The sequence below is a fragment of the Calypte anna genome, chromosome 27 (genome assembly GCF_003957555.1).
Source record: "Calypte anna isolate BGI_N300 chromosome 27, bCalAnn1_v1.p, whole genome shotgun sequence".
NCBI lineage: Eukaryota > Metazoa > Chordata > Aves > Apodiformes > Trochilidae > Calypte > Calypte anna.
In genome coordinates this window covers 4,805,912-4,824,974 of record NC_044272.1, presented here as the reverse complement: position 1 = coordinate 4,824,974, position 19,063 = coordinate 4,805,912, and the positions used below count along the sequence as shown (strand labels likewise).

The 19,063-nt window shown below is 46.7% G+C and overlaps 1 protein-coding gene across 2 annotated transcripts in view; it reads left to right on the top strand.

The window, feature by feature from the left end:
• Positions 1-19,063, top strand: part of MYO1D (myosin ID) — a 145,454-nt gene that overhangs the window by 32,437 nt on the left and 93,954 nt on the right. For both annotated transcript variants that reach the window (XM_008495327.2, XM_030465756.1), the window contains 12 exons: positions 2,382-2,590; positions 3,368-3,461; positions 4,252-4,417; positions 5,925-5,978; positions 6,822-6,917; positions 7,948-8,064; positions 9,626-9,829; positions 10,876-11,021; positions 11,106-11,220; positions 11,915-12,085; positions 16,728-16,798; positions 18,426-18,500. In XM_008495327.2, coding sequence (XP_008493549.2) covers positions 2,382-2,590; positions 3,368-3,461; positions 4,252-4,417; positions 5,925-5,978; positions 6,822-6,917; positions 7,948-8,064; positions 9,626-9,829; positions 10,876-11,021; positions 11,106-11,220; positions 11,915-12,085; positions 16,728-16,798; positions 18,426-18,500 — 1,518 coding nt within the window. The remainder of the gene's footprint in view (positions 1-2,381; positions 2,591-3,367; positions 3,462-4,251; positions 4,418-5,924; positions 5,979-6,821; positions 6,918-7,947; positions 8,065-9,625; positions 9,830-10,875; positions 11,022-11,105; positions 11,221-11,914; positions 12,086-16,727; positions 16,799-18,425; positions 18,501-19,063) is intronic.

Sequence of the window (19,063 nt, the reverse complement as noted above, 5' to 3'; positions counted from 1 at the left end):
ACGTGAGAGGCAAAGAGGGATGTCAGGAAGTTGTTCATAACTCTGCATCCCCAAAGCCAGGCTTGGGAGTGGGCTGTTTGTCAGCCCCAGGGATGGCTCATTCTGCCTTTTGCCACAGAGCTTAAAGACAAAACTTGTCTGGTGAAACCTTAAGAATCTTGGCCTCAAGGCCAAATGAGAGACCTGGCATCCAGGCCCAGGGCTGTGGGGTCTGGAGCAGGCAGTGTGTCCTTGTGTCCTTGTGTCCCCGTGTCCCACTGCCGCCTGGGACCCCAGGCTGGCACCAGCAGATCTGGGGGTTCTGCTTAGAAGGCCGTGGGGACTCTTGAAGTGTCAAGGGAGGAAACTGAGCCTGTGCTCTTCTGCTGGAAGTCTGCATAATTCATTGCTGAAGGAAGAGGTCAGAGGGTTGGGTGCTGTGGTGGTGGCTTGGCATGACAGCACCAGGGGTGTCCTTTTGTCCCTTTTTGGTAGCTAAAACAAACCCAACCTCTCTGCTGCCCTGAGCCCCCTGCCTGCACAGCTGGCAGGAGGATGGGACTTAAAACCTCCTCCAGAAACTGCTGTATCTTTATTTTTCTCACCAATAGCCTCTTGAGCAGCCTTGCTGTGCCTGCTGTGCAGTGGCTTTTGTGGAGCTGCCTCTGTTCTCCATTTACACTTTGCCTTTTCTTGGCTGGCAAAAAGATGGGAAGGATTCTGCAGATTTTGATGTCACTGTAAAGGTTTCCATTACAAATGTATGCCCCAGTGGGATTTGATCTCCTTAAGAGAAACAGGATTGTGTTGGTTTGTTGGTTTTTTTTTAAGCTCTCCTGTGTATGTGTGGAGTCCCTTGGGTGCTCCTGAGGGGGCAGCCCCAGCCTGGGATCCCTGAGCACCCACACTGATCTGCTGCTGCCTGCTTGGTATCTCCCCAGCACCATGATTCCCACCTGCTTTCTGCTTTGAAAAAATAAAATTAGGGGCAGCAAATGGGTTCCTGGGTACCCACATCCATCTCAAGTGAAGGAACTATGAGTTGTGTTTTTATTAAGATTGGGACTCTGTAGTGCAGCCCAGAGTTGGGCAGTGGCTGCTCAGTGGTGCTGGGGGTTCCATCAGCTCTGCTGCAAGGGTTGGCTCCTCAGCTGGGGTTGCTGTTCCTAAATGTTATGTATCATTTATCTTAATGATTCTAAACCATTTTTGGTACCTTTCAAGGAACATGTATCTCCAAAATAGGAAATGTCTCTGCATTTTAAGCCCACTGATGCTTTGGAAATGTGTATCAGAATTACCTTCAGTTTCAAGTGAATGCAGGGACAAAAAAAAGCTGCAATTTGTGTGCCTTTAGTGAAGTGTTTCTGGAGGAAGCTGGAATTAGAGGCAAAATCCCTTTTAGCAAGTGGGGTGCTGGTTGCTGGTTTGTATTCCTCGAGTTTTATTACACCTGCTAAAAACTAACGCTGCCAAGATGCTGCAGAAAATTCTCAAATGAACAATAGAAAATGTCAAGGCTGTCACCACATGGGGGTGGTAATAAATTCAATAAAGTAGGGCTGGAATTTGTGCTGGAGTCTTCAGTGCTTAGCGAGGCCCTGGTGCTCTCTGGAGGGGTTTTGGTGCCATCTAATGTTGGGAGATTTTAGTACAGGGAGCAGACAGGGAACGGGGGAAATGCCTCCGTTCATCCCTAAATCTGCTGTCATCCTCCTCCTCCTGAGGAGCAGACACAGATTGAGTCCTTCAGCTCTTAACTTGAAATTCCTTCTCTGCTCTTCTGCTCCAGAAGTTGCGATAAAATCTCAATTTCTTTGGAAAAATCTTTTCACTTAAACATTTAAGTTTTTTTTTTTACACAAGCTTCATTTTCTCTCTTGTTCAGAGAACAGATGCTCAGAGCTCATCCCCTCCAGGGACACCCAGGGACACCTCTCATCCAGCCCAGGCTGCTCAGAGCCTCATCCAACTTGGCCCTGAACACCTCCAGGGAGGGGGCAGCCACAGCTTCTCTGGGCAATCTGTTCCAGAGGCTCAGCACCCTCCTGATGAAGAACTTCTTCCTCAGATCCACTCTGAGCCTCTTCTCCTGCAGTTTCAGTCCCTTTCCCCTTCTCCTGTCACTGGACACTCTGATGCAAAGTCCCTCTGCCACCTCCTGGAGGTTCCTTCAGGGATTGGGGGGCAGCTCTGAGGTCCCCCTGGAATCTTCTCCAGCTGTCCCTGGTTCTTTGTCCTTGTCACATCAGGGCTGATGTGGCCCCAGCTCAGGTGATGTCTGGGGGCAGTGGTTTATGGTAATATTTCACTGGGAGGTGGGTTGGTGAGTTCCCCTGGTGCACTCTGAGTCTCCCCATTTCACTGATTCCCTTTCCCCCTTTTTGTCTCATCCCGGGCAGGTTTGAAAAGGGCCGGATTTACACATTTATTGGGGAAGTGGTTGTTTCCATGAATCCTTACAAAAACTTGAACATCTATGGGCGTGACATGATTGAGCAGTACAGAGGGAGGGAGCTGTATGAGAGACCTCCTCACCTCTTTGCCATTGCTGATGCTGCTTACAAAGCCATGAAGAGGAGATCAAAGGACACCTGTATTGTAATATCAGGTAAGCTGAGAGGCTTCTTGTGATGAACACTTGATCTCTGTGAAATGCTGGGCACAGAAAGAAGAAGGATTGGGCTGATGACAGCATTTGATAAAGGAAAACTTCATTAACCTTAAAACTGCTTATTTGCATCTGAATCTGTGTGTGGAGACCTTAGCAATTATTTCTTACCAAGCTGAAGAGCTGGTGTCAGTCCCTGGCTCCATCCCTGCTGCCACCACACAGTGTCCTGCAGGCAGAGCTCCCTGCACAAGCTGCTGCCTTTTGTCCCTGGGCTGACAGGGCCAGTGTTTTGTTCCCTGGTTTGATGGCCAGAGTGCTGCCTTGCCATGGCCCTGGCAGGGGGAGCAGGGCTTGTACCATCAACTGTTGCTATCTGGATCCTGGCACTTTTTTTCCTTGATATTCCCATGCTTCAGCAGCTCTGACAAGGCAGAGCCCTGAGCTGCTGGGCTCAACACTGCTCCCTTGTCTCGCAGCTCCCAGCAGAGCTGCTCCCCAATGCATGCCAGGCTTTCTCTTCCAACAATATTCCTTTTGATCCTCTCTGGGCCAGGCCCTTCACCAACCTGTGAAATCTTCCATCCCTACTGCTCCTAACCCAGCACCACCAGCCAGGCAGGGTTATGGCCAAAGTGCACACAAATCAGATGGCCTAAAAAAATCCCCAAACACCAATAATAAAACCCAGGAACACTGTCAGGGGATGCAGATCTGCTGGTCAATGAGTTTTGTGCTTTTTTTGATCTGCTGTCATCTCTCTATTTGTACCCTCAGGTGAAAGTGGGGCTGGGAAGACTGAGGCCAGCAAATACATCATGCAGTACATTGCTGCCATCACCAACCCTGGGCAGAGAGCAGAGGTGGAAAGGTAAAGGCTTTGCAGGAAAAGAAAGGAAGTTGTTTTGTTATCTAAAAAAAAATCTGCTCAGACCTTATTACTTGCATTTAAAATAAATAATATCTAATTAATAATTAAATTGTTTGGCTTATGCATCTCCTTTTGTGTAGCACCGTGTGCTTGGATGGTCTCTTGTACTCATTGCCTGCTGATTTTACAGCATTTACCTAACAACTTCAGGTTTACTCTGGGAATTTTGCCTCTGGGATTGTAGAAAAGTTTACATTGAGCTTTCAAAACTGTATCTGGGAAACATGTTTCCTGTGGCAAATGGCCTGAGGTATGTGTGTGTTGGAAGAGCATATTGAGTACACAGAGTGTTCTGTGGCTGTCAGGCTGGTGTGCTCCTGGATTGCAGCAACATTTGCCTGTCAGCCTTGGGGAAAAAAAATTTTGAGCAAAGAATGTGAATTTCCACTGAAGAAGAGCTAATAACTGACAAAGCTTTGAAAATTACTTGCAAAAGATTCCCAGGAACTGATTAAAAAACTGACCCATGTAAAGGAACTGAATTTTTGAAGCTGTTTTCAGTGGGGGGGACCTGGCCTCTGGTTCCCATGTGCTCTGTTCCAGGGAACACTATGGGCTTCTCCCTGCTGATTTCCCATGGCTTTGCTAATGTCACACAGGTCTGCCCAAAGGTGTCACTAAAGAGGTCTCTGCTGTTACTAAATTCATCTCTAGAAATGCCTGCAAGAAAAAAAAAAGTGCATGGTAGCAGGGATGAGGCTGTTCTCCTTCCCATTTCTCTGTCCTGCAGAGTGAAGAACATCCTGCTGAAATCCAACTGTGTGCTGGAGGCCTTTGGCAATGCCAAAACAAATCGTAATGACAACTCCAGCAGGTTTGGGAAATACATGGATATCAACTTTGATTTTAAAGGAGACCCAATAGGTGGGCACATCAATAATTATTTGCTGGAGAAGGTAAGCCCTGCTCACCTTTAGGGTTAGAGCCTTTTCTGTACCTTTGTAATATGTGCTTTGCTGCTAGGAAGTTTTCCTTTCTGTGCCCTTATCCATAGCATAATGCCACACCACATTTGAATCTCACTTAAATCTGGGGTTTTATTTTGTTCCAAGAATTCCCCAAAGTAACTGAAATGCTGCTCCCTGCCCTGTTCCCTTAACACCACTGCTTTTGGAGCTCACCACCCAAGGGACTGGTTCTACCCAAAAGCTTGTGAGGCTTGTAGGTGTGTTTGTTTGTAGCCCAAATAAAAACTGCCATGAATTTAACTCTGTAAAACTCCTTCTTTATAAGTTCCTGCACTGAGGTCTCACTGGTGAATAAAAGGAGAAGAAATCTAGGTCTGTAAGTAGCAACAGAATGCTTGAGAAGTGTTATTCTGGAATAATGCCACAGCCTTGTGTGAGCTTTTAGTAGCTTTGTTTTTATATATTCCAAGTGATCCTAAGTGTAATGATTTTTTTTCTCCATGTCATTTAGTGGTGGCTGAAAACATTGGAATATGTAAAACTCTGTAGAGAAAGTGAGCTTGGTCTGTAACAGTTCCCCTTATGTGTGAGACATGTGTCTGGCTTTCAGTTATGTTTGACCACAGCTGCTAACATGCTTTTTTTGCTTGTGTTATTTACTTTTCCCATTATTCCCATGAAGTCTATTTTCAGAATAAACACTTCATTTAAAAAAAACAAAAAACAAACCCCAAACCACAAAACAACAAAACCAAACATTTAACATCTGCTACTTCATGCCAGAAAAGGTGTGGGACTGCAGCTGCAGCAACTTAAATCCTGATCATCTATGTAGTATTTTTTGGCTTCCACCAAGCTGAATTGCTTTCCATTTTGAAAGCAGTTGAGGTTCTGGCCCAAAGACAAGTTGGGAACAGGCAGTGACTTTCCTGGAGCTCATGCCTCGTTGCTCTCCATACTTTAAACTTGCAGCCTAAACCAAGGATCCGTTGCTTGTTGCCTGAATTCCTGCTGCATTTAACATTATTTCTGTGTGTGTGCTGCTTTCCACTGATGTGGAATGAGTGCTCTGACAGTGGAGCTGCCACTTGGTCCCTAAACCAATGTCCTCATCTCAGCATCCACTCCAGGTCCTGGGCTTGGAGATGTGGCTACCATGAGCCCCAGCTCTGGCCCAGGGAGGATTTGTTGGTAGTCACAGAGGCCTGGTTCTCATTTCTGTTAACTCTAACCCTAAAATGATCTTTTCCTTCACTCTTCCACAAAAGCAATTCTGTAGTTGCCACCTGGGATCCCTGGCTGGCAGTTGGCATTGCAGCTGTAACAAGAGCTGGGCTTTTTGATGGTATTCAGCCTCCATGGGCACACAGCTGGTAATGTTCATGGCAGCTCAGTGTAGGATCAGATCAGTCTGGAGGAGGTGTCCCCTGAGCCCCTGGGGGGACCAGGCTGTCCCCATCCAGAAATCTCCATCTTGTCTTTTGTCTCCCCACAGTCTCGGGTGATTGTGCAACAGCCAGGAGAGAGAAGCTTTCATTCTTTTTACCAGGTTTGTATTCATTTGCTGGAACAAATCCCTTCCCTCAAGTTGCCCAGATGTAATAGGCAAAATATTTAAGCTTCCTCCCTCTGGTGTTGCCATGCTGCACCTCGGGGGATCTTGGGTTCCTTAGTTCTTTGCAGGGGCTTGGGCTGAGGAAGGAGCATGGGAAGATTTATTTTTTCTACCCTCCACTTCCATATTAACACATTTGTAAGCTGAAAAGAAGGCTAACTAAAGAAATATGGGAGAGTACTGGACCTTGACTGTTTTATTTGTAATAAGTCTAATCCCTCTATTTTCTCTTGAGGCTTTAGTCCATATGGAAGTAATTCTATGACACCAAGTTTCTTTTCTTTTTTTTTTTTTTTTTTGGGGTGGTATGTGTCTTTTTTTAATGTCTTCCATCTTGTGTGGTGGTTCCCTTGTGTGTCCTTTGGGGGAAATGGTTGGCCTCTTGGAATAACTTTTATTCTCAGTTTTGCATTGAGGGTTTGTTTATTTTTCCCCCACTTACTGAGTCCTCCATGATGACACCTGAGCACCTTTCCCTTCAATGTGTCATTTCTGAACTGGGCACTCTCTGAATACCAGAGAAGGTAAAAGTGCTTGGCAGGTCAAAGATAGAAACTGTGAAGAGGTTCAGGGTTTTTTCTAAGCAGTTGTGCCACTCAAAAGGAAAGTCACTACAATGATACAGACCTTGTGTTGTGCACAGGTTTTCCTTGTGACTCCCTGATTGTTCTCGTAATTTAATATTTTTATGATTGTGCTTGTCAAGCAGGTAAGAAAGAGAAAAAGGAAGGATTTTGGTTTTAATTCATTCATTTTCTTCAACTACTTTTTGTGCAGCTCCTCCAGGGGGGTTCTGACCAGATGTTACGTTCTCTGCATCTGCAGAAGGAGGCAGCTGCATACAGCTACATCTGTCCTGGAGCACAGATAAAGGTGAGGCTGTTGTCAGTGAGTTAGAGGTAACTTGTCTTAAATTGTAAATCTTCTTGAAGTGCTTAATGTACTGCTGGGTTAGCAGAAGCTGAGACCAATATTTATGGGATAACTGTGGAAAGGTGACACCTGTCTGCTGGTTTTGATCATTTCTGGCCCTAGAAGAAAAACTGAACATGTACTTGTGCATACTACAGGTGTGTCTGCTTATAATAAGCAATAAATGTAGCAGGAGGGGCATCACCTCTGTTAATAAATGCAGCCATAGGTATCTGACCTGTTACAGACTTTTCATACTTCATAGTGGGTAAGTTAAGCTGCCAAAAAGCCCTAAGGACTCATTTTTTTACAGTAGGATCATGTAAGTTACTGAATCATTCATTCTTCATATCTGATTTATCCTCAAGAGAGCCTCTGAGCAAGTAAGGAAGAACAAACCCATAAAGTTTTTAGGACAACAAGATTCTGAACACTTTAAATATGTCTGGAATTGTCCCTCTGAAGCAGGGTCCAGGTGAAAGGCTTCCTGATTTCCAATTGCTTTTCTTGAGATGCTCTCTGGCAAGCAGACCCACAGACCTTCTCAGACACATTATCAGCCTCTGAAAATCTGCAGTGAAAACAAAGCCAGATGACTGGAGGGTAGACAGAGGCTCATCTTGGAAAAGATGGTGACCAGAAATTTACTGCTGGTGCTTTGCAGCTTCTACTCTGAGGGTCTGGGTCTGCACCACTTGTAACTGTTCCTCTGATTTTTATTTTTTTTTAATGAATCTTTCAAGATAAATTCCACTGGGAAAGTACTGAAGTGTTTAATCATGCTGTGATGCATTTCTGTGCCTTGCTGCTGCTGGTAAACATCTGTGTCCAACGTGAGGGTCTGTCTGGGAGCACACAGGGTGGGGGTAGAGTGAGGAATCTGAAAAGCAGCAAAGTCCATATCTGCTTCCCATGGGCTTGCACAATCTCCTTTCTCTCCTGGCTGACTTCCACTAAGCCCCTTACACTCTGAACATCTCTTTCCTCTCAGTGTTCCATAAATGATGGTGCAGAGTTCAAAGCAGTAGCTGATGCCATGAAAGTGATAGGCTTCAAGCAAGAGGAGATCCAGACTGTCTACAGAATCCTGGCAGCCATTCTGCACTTGGTAAGCCCTCTGGCTGCTCCTCAGGAGGGGCTGAGCAGGATACTTGTACTTCCAGCAGCTCTGATTTTCCTGCTGCAGAAGCAGTTGGAAGATCTGTTGGCTGGAAAAGTGTTCACAGTTTACAGCTGCCAGTGGTGAGTGAAATCTCTTGATGAAGTAGGACACTGTGTGTTCAGTTTGTGGAGCTTTTGCTGTGGCAGGAGATGTAAGGACTTGAACAGCAGATGGATGAACTTGGGGTCTGCTGATCCCTGTGAATGACCATAGAGTGATGGAATGGGTTGAGTTGGAAGGGACCTTAAATCCCACCCAGTCCCAACCCCCCTGCCATGGGCAGGGACACCTCCCACCAGCCCAGGGGGCTCCAAGCCCCATCCAACCTTCAACACTGCCAGGGATGGGGCAGCCACAGCTTCTGGGGGCAACCTGGGCACCCAGGGGCTCAGCACCCACAAATTTCTTCTTAATGTCCAACCTAAATGTCCCCTCTTCAAGTTTTAACCCATTTCCCCTTTTCCTCTCCCTACACCCCCATGTCAAAAGCCCTACCCCAGCTTTCTTGTAGCCCCTTCAGATACTGGAAAGTTGCTATAAGGTCACAGAATCATAGAACTGCTCAGGCTGGAAAATACCTTTGAGATCAAGTTCAACCTCATCCTAGCCCTATTACCCTATTTCTGATGACCCACCACTAAACCTTGTCCCCAAACACCACATCCAGACTGTTTTTAAACACATTCAGGGGTAGAAACTCAACCACCTTGCTTGGGGAGCCTATTCCAGTGCTTAGCAACCCTTTCTGTAAAGAAGTTTCTCCTGATATCCAACCTAAATCTCCCCTGATGCAACGTGAGGCCATTTCCCCTTGTCCTGTCATCTGTCACCAGTGAGAAGATGACACTACACCCCCTCTCACTACAGCCTCCTTTCAGGTGTTTGTAATGAGTGACCAGCTCTCCCCTCAACCTCCTTTTCCCCAGACTGAACATCCCCAACACCCTCAGTCACTCCTCATAGGGGATGTTTTCCAAACCCTTCACTGGCTTGGTTGCTCCAAGACCTCAGTGTCCTTTTTATATTGAGGTGCCCAAAACTGAACACAGCACAAGACTGAGGAGAGCTCACCTGGGAGCCTCTTCAAGTTTTAACCCATCCCCCTTCTCCTCTCCCTACCCCCCCGTGTCCAAAGCCCTCCCCCAGCTTTCTTGGAGCCCCTTCAGATATTGGAAGGTTGCTCTGAGCTCCCCTGGGAGCCTCCTCTGCTCCAGGCTGAACAACCCCAATCCCTCAGCCTGGCTTCCCAGGGAGCTGCTCAGCCCTCTGAGCATTTCAGTGGCTCCTCTGGACACCTCCCAGGAGCTCTGTGTCCTTCTGGTGCTGGGGACTCCAGAACTGGACACAGGACTCCAGGTGGGGTCTGACAGGAGCAGAGCAGAGGGGGGAATCCCCTCCCCTGACCTCTCTGAGCTGCTTTGGATGCGCCCCAGGACCTGGTTTGCTTTCTGGGCTGCAAGCACACCCTGACAGACTGAGAACTCGAGTTTCTTGCTACTTCTTGCAGGGGAACTTGAAGTTTTCTGTGGATGGTGATACACCTGTGATAGAAAATGGCAAGGTTGTGTCCATCATTGCAGACTTGCTGTCAACAAAAGCTGAGCTGGTGGAGAAGGCTCTCCTGTTCCGGACGGTAGCGACGGGTCGGGATGTCATTGACAAGCAGCACACTGAGCAGGAAGCCACCTATGGCAGAGATGCCTTTGCAAAAGTGAGTTAAATTTCCTTCCTCTGCATTCAGTGTAGGAGGGGACAGCAGCTCAGACACATCTTGTTTGCTTTTGCCTTTTGGGGTGAGTTGGACTTGGTGCACCAAAGAGTGGAGATGGCTGAGGAAGGAGGGCAGCCAGGGTTGGATTTTCAGTGCTCAGGTCCCAGAAGGATTCCTGGGTGGACCAGTGAGTAGGGAGCTTGCTGAGACACAGGAATTCTGGACTTCATGCAGATTTATTTCTGTATTGATGTGTTCTGTGTTCCACAGGGCTTTGCAGAGCAGCACCACAACCAGCAGTGCCTGCAGAAGGGAGGGAGCTGCTGCAAAAGAAAAGAAATACCTTGTACAGGGTTGAATATTTTGGGAAATACAGGGTTTTTTTTATTTCATTAGCAGTTAAATTCAAAGGGTAGAGACTGTTACAGTACCACCCAGAACTTCAGTTGGAAACCCAGAGTGCTGTTTGTTTTTTGCAAAGGTGGATACTGATGAGTGAAGGAGTGACAGTTGTCCTGCCTTTGCTAAGGGAGGAACAGATGAGGTTATTGAAGATCCTTGATTATTAACTTGACTTTTTTTCCCAAGATCACATGTTTGCACAGTTCCACAGTACATTTTGAACACGTAGACTCTGAGAAGCCTACAGAATTTTTTCTTTTTGCAAGGTGAGCAGGAATATTTTACTGCCCCCGTGTTCAGTTGTTGGGTTTCTGTAGCTGACCTCTCACTTCCACTGCAATATTGTCAAATAATCCCCAGGAATGGAAGTTATTAGGCAGCTGAAAAGCAGACTGGAACCAAATCAGGGGAAATGGTGTGCCCAGTGATCCCTGTGGGATTCAGGCCTCATGTAAATGAGTTTTGAAAGAAAGAAAAAAATATTGTCATGGAATGTTTCCTTTCTGTCAGGAGCTGTTCAGTGTTAGCAGGCAGCTTGTGTGGAGTTTGGGCAGCATCTTGAGCTTTGTAGCACCATGTGTGGCTTTTCCCAGGAAGAGCTGAGGCAGATGCAGGCAAACCTCCTGGGTTTTGTTCCCTGGCAGGCTATCTACGAGAGGCTCTTCTGCTGGATTGTGAGCCACATCAATGATGTCATTGAAGTGAAGAACTATGACACCACAATACATGGGAAAAACACAGTCATTGGTGTCCTGGATATCTATGGCTTTGAAATATTTGACAACAACAGGTGAGGAGGGTGTTAAAGCTCAGGGCTGTGCCTCCTCCTTTCCCACAGCACTCATTGCTTTTTTTTTTCTTATGTTTTTTGCAGTTTTGAGCAATTTTGCATCAATTACTGCAATGAAAAGCTCCAGCAGCTCTTTATTCAGCTGGTTCTAAAGCAGGAGCAGGAGGAGTACCAGCGAGAGGGAATTCCCTGGAAGCATGTGAGTGATTTGGCAGGGGAGGGAGAGGTTGGTTTGAGGTCACTGTACCAGCACAAGTCCCAGATCTGAAGTTGCTCCACATGCAGGCTCCTATCAAAGCCAACAGGACATCTGTGTCCAGGCCAGCTGTACTGTCAGACTTGCTGGATGGAAATCAGGCTGTGAAAAAAGCTAAACAATTGTCACACAACTTTTCTTTATTTGCCATGAGGTGGGAATATAAGTGGCTCCAGGTTGGTGTTAAAACATCTTGTGATGTCTCTGTGGTGCCACACACATCTCTGCCTGTTCCTTTCCTGAGGGCTGAGATGTTTTGTTGAGTTGTGGACACTCAAGTGTAAAAATCTTGGGTTCTCCTGTTCAGATTGCTCTCATAATGCTGAGAGGAAGCTACACAACTTCCACTGTGCTGACTGTCCATAGCTGAATTTTAAAATAAGTTTGAAATGCCTTCTGTAGCAGCTGATTTTTAGCAGAGATCTGGGGATGAGTGTGAGGGGTATGACAGGTCAGTGGCTCTGCTGGGCAGGGGTAGAGGAGTACCCTGCTTAGTCTGGATCAACACTCTGGAGGCTGCTGACATCTCCTGGGGTGCTGGGTCCCAATCTGTCAGACCCTTCAGCAGTGGCCAGCACTGGTATCCTTTCTTTCACTACCCACAGCCACAGTTATACTCATTTGTTGTGTTTTACAGATAGATTACTTTAACAACCAGGTCATCGTGGACCTGGTGGAGCAGCAGCACAAGGGGATCATTGCCATCCTGGATGATGCCTGCATGAACGTTGGGAAGGTTACAGATGAGATGTTCCTTGCAGCTCTCAACAACAAGCTGGGGAAGCATGCTCATTTCTCCAGCAGAAAGGTAACAAGTTCCTCTGTACCCCAACACTTCCTTCCTTTCCTGTGTGATGGCTTTTCTATTTAGGTTATTTAGAAAGAAGTTCTTTGGGGTGAGGGCCCAGGTTACTCCCAGAAGCTGTGGCTGCCCCATCCCTGGCAGTGTTGAAGGTTGGATGGGGCTTGGAGCCCCCTGGGCTGGTGGGAGGTGTCCCTGCCCATGGCAGGGGTGGCACTGGGGGGGCTTTGAGGTCCCTTCCAACCCAAACCAGTCTGGGATTCGGTGATGCTGTTGTTTTAGGTGCAGTGGAATCAGGAGGGTGGTGGGGTTGGCACCGGGGAGTGAAATTCCTGGGAGCATCAGCAGCTCCCAGGGAGAGAACGTCGGGGCTGGATGGTCCTGTACCCAGCAGAGGGAGCTCAAGGATGTTCTATGCAGGATCAGTTTTATTCCAGGCATGAAAAGCAGCTGAGCTGGTGCCTCGACATCCCATGATGTCATTTGTAACCAATGGATGTGCTGCCACAGCCCATGTGATGCTCTTCCCAGGCTGCTCTAATGCATAGAGACAGTGACATTATTCACACTTCTGCTTTATTACAACACTGAATTATTTTTTTTTCTCTCCTCACGTTGGCTACAAAACATGTTCATCTGGGATTGTCCCTCTGATCACCCTGGCCCCTCGCCTTGCTTTGTTTTTTGGTACAATGTAGGAATTAAAAGGCTTTATTTATTCCTCACTTGGCAGCGGATCCAAAACATGGTCACCAGCCTGATTAATTAGAGAACCTCTCCCACTGAGTAATCAAATAAGAGCCTTTGATTTATCGATGTCTCTCTCCTCAGAGTGTTGGACACCTCCCTCAGAAGGCTGAGCCCCCCCCTGCTCCCTCCCACCCCACTGCAATCTTTTATGTAGGTCAGAAATACAGAATTAGCTTGGTTGTGTAAGCTGCGTGCTGAGGGCTGCCCCCAGGGGGCTGGGGAGGAACAATAGAGCTGCATGGGGCTTCTTAGGGGAGGAGGAAAATAAAATGCCCACTTTTTCCTCCCAGCTGTGGGTTTCCTGAGGTGCCCTTGGCTGCAGCACACCTGGCATCTGTCTGCCAGTGGCTGAGGGAGGGGGGATTTCTGCTTTAACCTAGATTTGAGGCATGTTCTGAGGAAACTCACCTGAAAAACAAGTATTTGCATGAAGCCTGCTCTGCCTTTCTACATTTTAGTGCACACAGCTGCCTTTCCTGCTACTAATGCTGGTGAATAGTGAAGCTTGGGGGGATGGAGTCTTAAATCCTGCAGAGGGATGGGGTGGGAAGTGGTCCAATTTCTGGAGCTGTCTAGACAGAAGCTGGGAGAGAAAAGAGTTCAGTTTGTGTTGTGTCCTTGGTGCTGTGTCTGCTGGTTCCAGTGTGGATGGAACAGGTAGTGCTGTGACACAGTGGGGGAGAGGACTGGGTTTCACAAAGCATGTGGGAGGCTCTAAAAAGAAAATTAAAGCAGAATACATTCTGTTGGAGTCCCTACCTCCAGGAGTCCCTTCACAGCACAGGCAACATGAAAATCAAACCAGTGCTGGTTGCAGCATCCCTCAGCAGGGGGTGGCATTGTCAGGAAACTGCACAGCCTGGGAGGGCAACAAGGAATAGTGCTGTAAATAATGTTTATGGAAGGTGTGATGTATCTTCCTGGCTTGCTAATTTCTAGTTTAAATCAATACAGCCTTGAAAAAATTGATCTGTAAAGCTCTCAGCATCCTAATTATTGTCTCCCCCTCTCGTGCCTTTGCAGATGTCCTTTACCTTTATCTGAAATTCCTTCCTTGACTCCCTCTAGGTCTGCTGGAGGAAACCTGATCTTCCCCAGCCTGCCTGAACAGGGATGAACACAAAGTCCTGGCTGCCATTTCCCCCCTTGCTTTCCTCTCCTCTGTAGCTCTGGCTGAGTGGATGGAAGCTGCTCCTGAAGTTTCCACCTCTGCTGGGAGCAGCTCCCATCCATCCCTCATCCCAGGTGGATGCTTCACTGCTCCCTGGAGATCCTGGGCTCCATGTGGACAGGTTCTGCCCTAAATAGCAGTGTCCTACTTTGTGTGCTGCTGCCTGCTGGGCTCTGCTGCTGAGAGCCAAACAAACCAGGAAAAAGCCTGGCAAGCTCTGCCCCTAGGAATAGCTGTGAGAAAATCTGATGTTCCTAGAGCAGGGGTTGTCCTCCTGGGAGTTCTCTGTTGCTCCCCCAGGTCCATGGACACACAGACTGCTCTGGTTGTACCTCTCAGCATCCCAGGTTTCTTGTCTCAGTCTGATTTTTTCAATGGATCTCATGCTTCAGAAGGATCAAGTGCAGTGAGAGACAGGCTGTGAATTCCTAAATCCTTAAATTGTGGAAAGTGTCACTCTCAACAGACTGGTAGTGAGGAACAGGAGAAGGTCCACTTCAGTCCACCTGGCCCAGCATCTTCCCAGGTATTAGGCAATAGGGAATGTCTGAGTGAGAGAAGAATGTGAGACAAATGTGTGATGAAAACTTGATCTGCTCCTGCAGTCCAGGAACCTTCTGAGGCAGGGCTGGTGTCCTGCATAGGTTGTTTGTTTGTTGGGTTTTTTCCTTTCTTCTCTCTTCTTTTTTCTTCTGTTTTCTTTCTTCTTTTTTCTTTCTTTTGTCTTTTTTCTGTTTTCTTTTTTTTCCTTTTTTTCCTTTTTTTTTTTTTCAACTGACAGGGAATTCCACAGCTAAGATACCTGTAGATCTCCTTTCTTTCCTTTCCTCCCTCCTCCCTTTTTCCTCTCAGGTTACATCTCTTGTCTCTTAGTTAAACACCAAAACATGGTTCCTGTGGCTTCCCATAAAGCATCTCCTGGCATCTCTCTCCTGACCCCAAGAGGCTGGGTTCAGCTGACCCTTGGAACAGTCAGTCAGTACTGGTGATGGGTTTGGGCTTTCCTCAAGCCTCTCCCTGTTCCTTTCCATCCCTTTTGAGATGGGGAGGAGTTAAGGTGCTCGTTGGGTTGGGAATGGACAATGTGGGGCCCATCATTGGCTTTTCTCTGGGTGTACCCTGCATTTATCTTGAATTTCATTTGCTCTTTTCTGCTGCTCCTCTCAGATCTTCACAGTCAGTCAGTGTCAGGACTTCCCTGAATCATGAAATACCAACAGGAGGCTTCATCACCCCCATCCCCCTCTTCCCATGTCCCATCTTCCCAGCTGGGTGAGGAAGCACCTCCCAAAGCAGCTGAAATCCTTGGAGGTGCTGGGGAGGAGCCTTGTGGAGAGGCTCATCCAGTCAGCTCATCATTATTTTTATTGATAAGTTTCACTGGTTTGCCCAGCAGACACAAAGTGCAGAGGGAATCTCTCCTCAAACCCTCACAAACTCCCCCAGCCCCCTGGGCAGCCCCTGCCAGGCCCTGCAGTGCTGGGTGGGTTGTGCAGCCCAAACCCCCCCTCTGCTGGCAGCAGTGACTTCATTTCATAGTGGTTTTATTTTCTTTACCTCTTCTCTCCTCATGTTGTGAGATGTGTGCTTGAGTGGTGGAGAGAAGGGATTACATCCTCCAGAGCCCCTTGCTGGGAGACAAGCTGCAGAAAGAAAATCATTTGTGTTTCTGGCATGGCCTCCTTTCTTCATTTGCTTGATGTTCCTTCCACACCTTGGTCATCTCTCAGCCCTGCAGACCCTGGGGTGCTTCCTGCTCCTGCTGGGCTTCACTTCTTCTGCCTTTGTAACCTTCTGTGTAACTTGTTACTCAACCTTTTGGGTTCCTCTTTGCGAATAATTTTTTTTAATTATCTTTTATATTTTTCCATCTCTTCTGTCAGTTTGAGCCAATCTATTTTCTCCTCCTGGACCAAGGTAAAGCTTTTGGGTGTCTTCCTGCTTCTCCCCTGCCCTGCAGTTTAGCCATGCCTGATTTCTTTTATTTTCCCAAGATTTAGTTGTAGAGTAGATGCTTGCTCATAGCCCTTGATGTTTTAAATGCTGCCCATGCTTCCTGCAAAGACATAATTCATCTACCTTATTTTTAATCTTTTTCTCTGTTGATTTGATTTGTTTGTTGGTTTTTTTTTTAATGAAGCTGAGCCTGATGGATTGTAGGGGTGTAGGTATCATGAGCAGTGCTGCTTCCTTCCTGCCATGGGGCACTTGGCAGCTCCCTGGTGCAGGGAGGTACCAGGGGATCTGGGTCTGCAGTGGAGGTCCCTGCTTGGGGCATCTCAGATGATCCCAAGGGATTGGGGCCAGAAGAAGCTCTGCCAGTGGAGCTCTGTCTTTTGGTTGCTTGGTTTCTTTGCTGAGGAGAGATACTGCAACTGGGACAAAAAAAGAGCACTTAAAAAAAGAAGCATAAATTAAGCCTTAGGCACAATCTTTCTCTACATGAGGAAATGTTCTTTTTGTTTAATGGTCTTTTTGTGATAGTATACATTTTTTTTAAATAAAACCACATGCTCTTGCATCTTGATTTTATAGAAATACATGTTCTTATAATGCAGCTGGGAAAAAAACTCTGCAAAAAGCAGTGTTGTCACTGGGTTTCACATCTAATATGCATATAGCAAGTGGAATAACTGGAACTTCCGTTTCTGTTTCCAACACACGTTGCTCTGCCATGAAACTTAAAAATCTATGGGTGATGTTTTAATGTCTGTGGATTTGTTTTAGCTTTGTGCAACTGACAAAACCCTGGAGTTTGACAGAGACTTTCGAATCAAGCACTATGCTGGAGATGTGATGTAAGTTGCTTTCAGAAATAAACTTGCACCTTCTATTTTTGTCTTTTAGCCAGCTTTGAAGTGGTACAACATTCTGATTTAATGCTGCTTCTGGGGATGGAGGGGAATATCTGTCCTATGGAATTACAGAGTGCAGCACTTGCTTATCAATCAAATCTGGTGAAATGCTGTGCAGAGTATTTGTACTGGGAACTGAAACAGAAAGGTGTGGGGAGGTGGGGTGAGGGGAGAACTTTGGGGAAAAAAATAGGAGGAGAAAAGAAAGCTGTACTGAAGTAGTAAAATCTGTTTTAGACAGCTGGTTAGTGGGATTAGATAATGCTGTACCCCAGACTTCTCAAATAGTTGGAGCAAACTAGAAATTGAGGGTTGTGTTAAACTGAAGGGAGGATCAGTGCAGGGAGCCTTCCCACTCAGGTTGGCAAGATTTCTGTACCTGAAGCCTGGAAAAATGGCCCCAGGATGTGACAGCAGCAGGAAGGAAAATTACCTAGAGGTGGGAGATGCCCATGTGTCAGCAGCTGCACTGGGAAAGCTGTTGTCTGGGATATCTCTGAGGGTTTGGGTAGGTTGGGATTAGTGAGACTCCTGTGCCAGCAGGATCTAATGGGAGTTAATGAGGAACTAATACAGGGTTTCTTTTACCTTGGGATTAAATTTACTTTTAATTTATAAGTGTAAGCAGTGGGATCAGCCCATTCAGCACAGCCAGATGTTGTTCTGGAGTCTTTGCTGGGAGGCAGCCTGGATTTCAAAGCATTTTGCCAAGGAGGAGAAAATCCAAGGTGCCCTGTCAGTGGGGAACCTTCTGCATTGCCAGGGGATGGAAAAATGTGTAAAACAAACCTGAAATGTGGAAATACTCCCAGGTAGCATTGTTCAGACCCAAATCTGATGCGGAGCAGGAAGATCTGAGGGTGGCTCCATGCAGGGATTTCAATGGCATTGGGCTCTGGGTCCCAGTGCCTCCAGTTCCTGGGGCAGCAACTGGATGGGAGTCACTAGCTGGGGAGATTTGGGATCTTTTCTTTGAGGACAGAGCTCTGTCTGTTTGGAGTCTTGGAGAAGAGATGAAGCTGACACAGTGATCTTTCAGTGGGGCATTTCAAAGGGAAGTGTCCAAAATCTGTGTGTGTGTTGATTTCCAAGTTTCCTGTCTGTGGGTTCTTCATTTCAGAGACCTTTCCACTTCCTTGACACCAAGAGAGGGACAGATTAGACAGGCTGGAAAAGAAAACCTTTCATTTCTGTAGGATTTAACACAAACACTTGCTCTGAATTTGGAGGCAGAAGTCCTGAGTGTACCTCTGGAATTTGGGCCAGCTGCAATTGCCCAAGTCCTGCCAGGTGTCTCAGGCTCCTCACCTGCATGGCTCACTCAGCTTCCCAAAGCCAGATGGATGCTGTTCCTGCTCTGAAGCTGGGAAGCTGGTTGGGAGGATTTCAGCCTCACACAGTGCTCATGCAGCAAATTAGTGCTGGGCTGGGAAGCAGAACTGGATTTCTGCTTAGCATCTGCTGTGTCTGTAGGAGTGCAGGGATGCTGATGCCACCCTGATACCAGCAGCTCAGAGGAGGACTCTGCTTCTTTGCAGTTAACTCTATTTTCCCTCTTTTTTTTTTTAAGTTACTCAGTCACTGGGTTTATTGACAAAAACAAGGACACTTTATTTCAAGACTTCAAGCGCCTGATGTACAACAGGTAGGAAGATGAATATTAATGGGGTGAATTTAAATCTTGATTTCTTCATAGAGTGGCTGCTAGGAAAGCCTCATGTTTTCCCTGGTGCTTTCATTGCTCTGTGTGCAGTGCATGTGAATAAACACCTTGCTCTGGGTTTGATCTTTGTGTGTTTACCATGACCCAAAGGCTGTTAGTTTGGTTTTTCAGGATAAAGTCCTTATTCTCAATGTGTTGTCCTTGTTCTGACATAACCTTTCATTTAACTAAATTTAAAGAGTTTGTTTGGACCCAGCTCATTGTGCAACCAGGACAGCTGTGCAGAGGTGACCTGTGCTGCTGGATTTCTCATTAACCAGGTTTTTAGACCAGTTACAAATGTTCTGTTACTGAGCTCCCTTCAGTCAGTGCTGGGGATACTGGGAAGTGTTTCTCAAGAGCAGAGAACCTTGGCCCAGCTGGAATTCCCTCTTCTGAAACAAAGTTTAGAGGTGAGGGGGAAAATTGGCAAATAGATTCCAGTCCTTTTTGTATGTGCAGTGACAAAAAACTGAAACCATGCAGTCACCTGTTCTAAATACTGA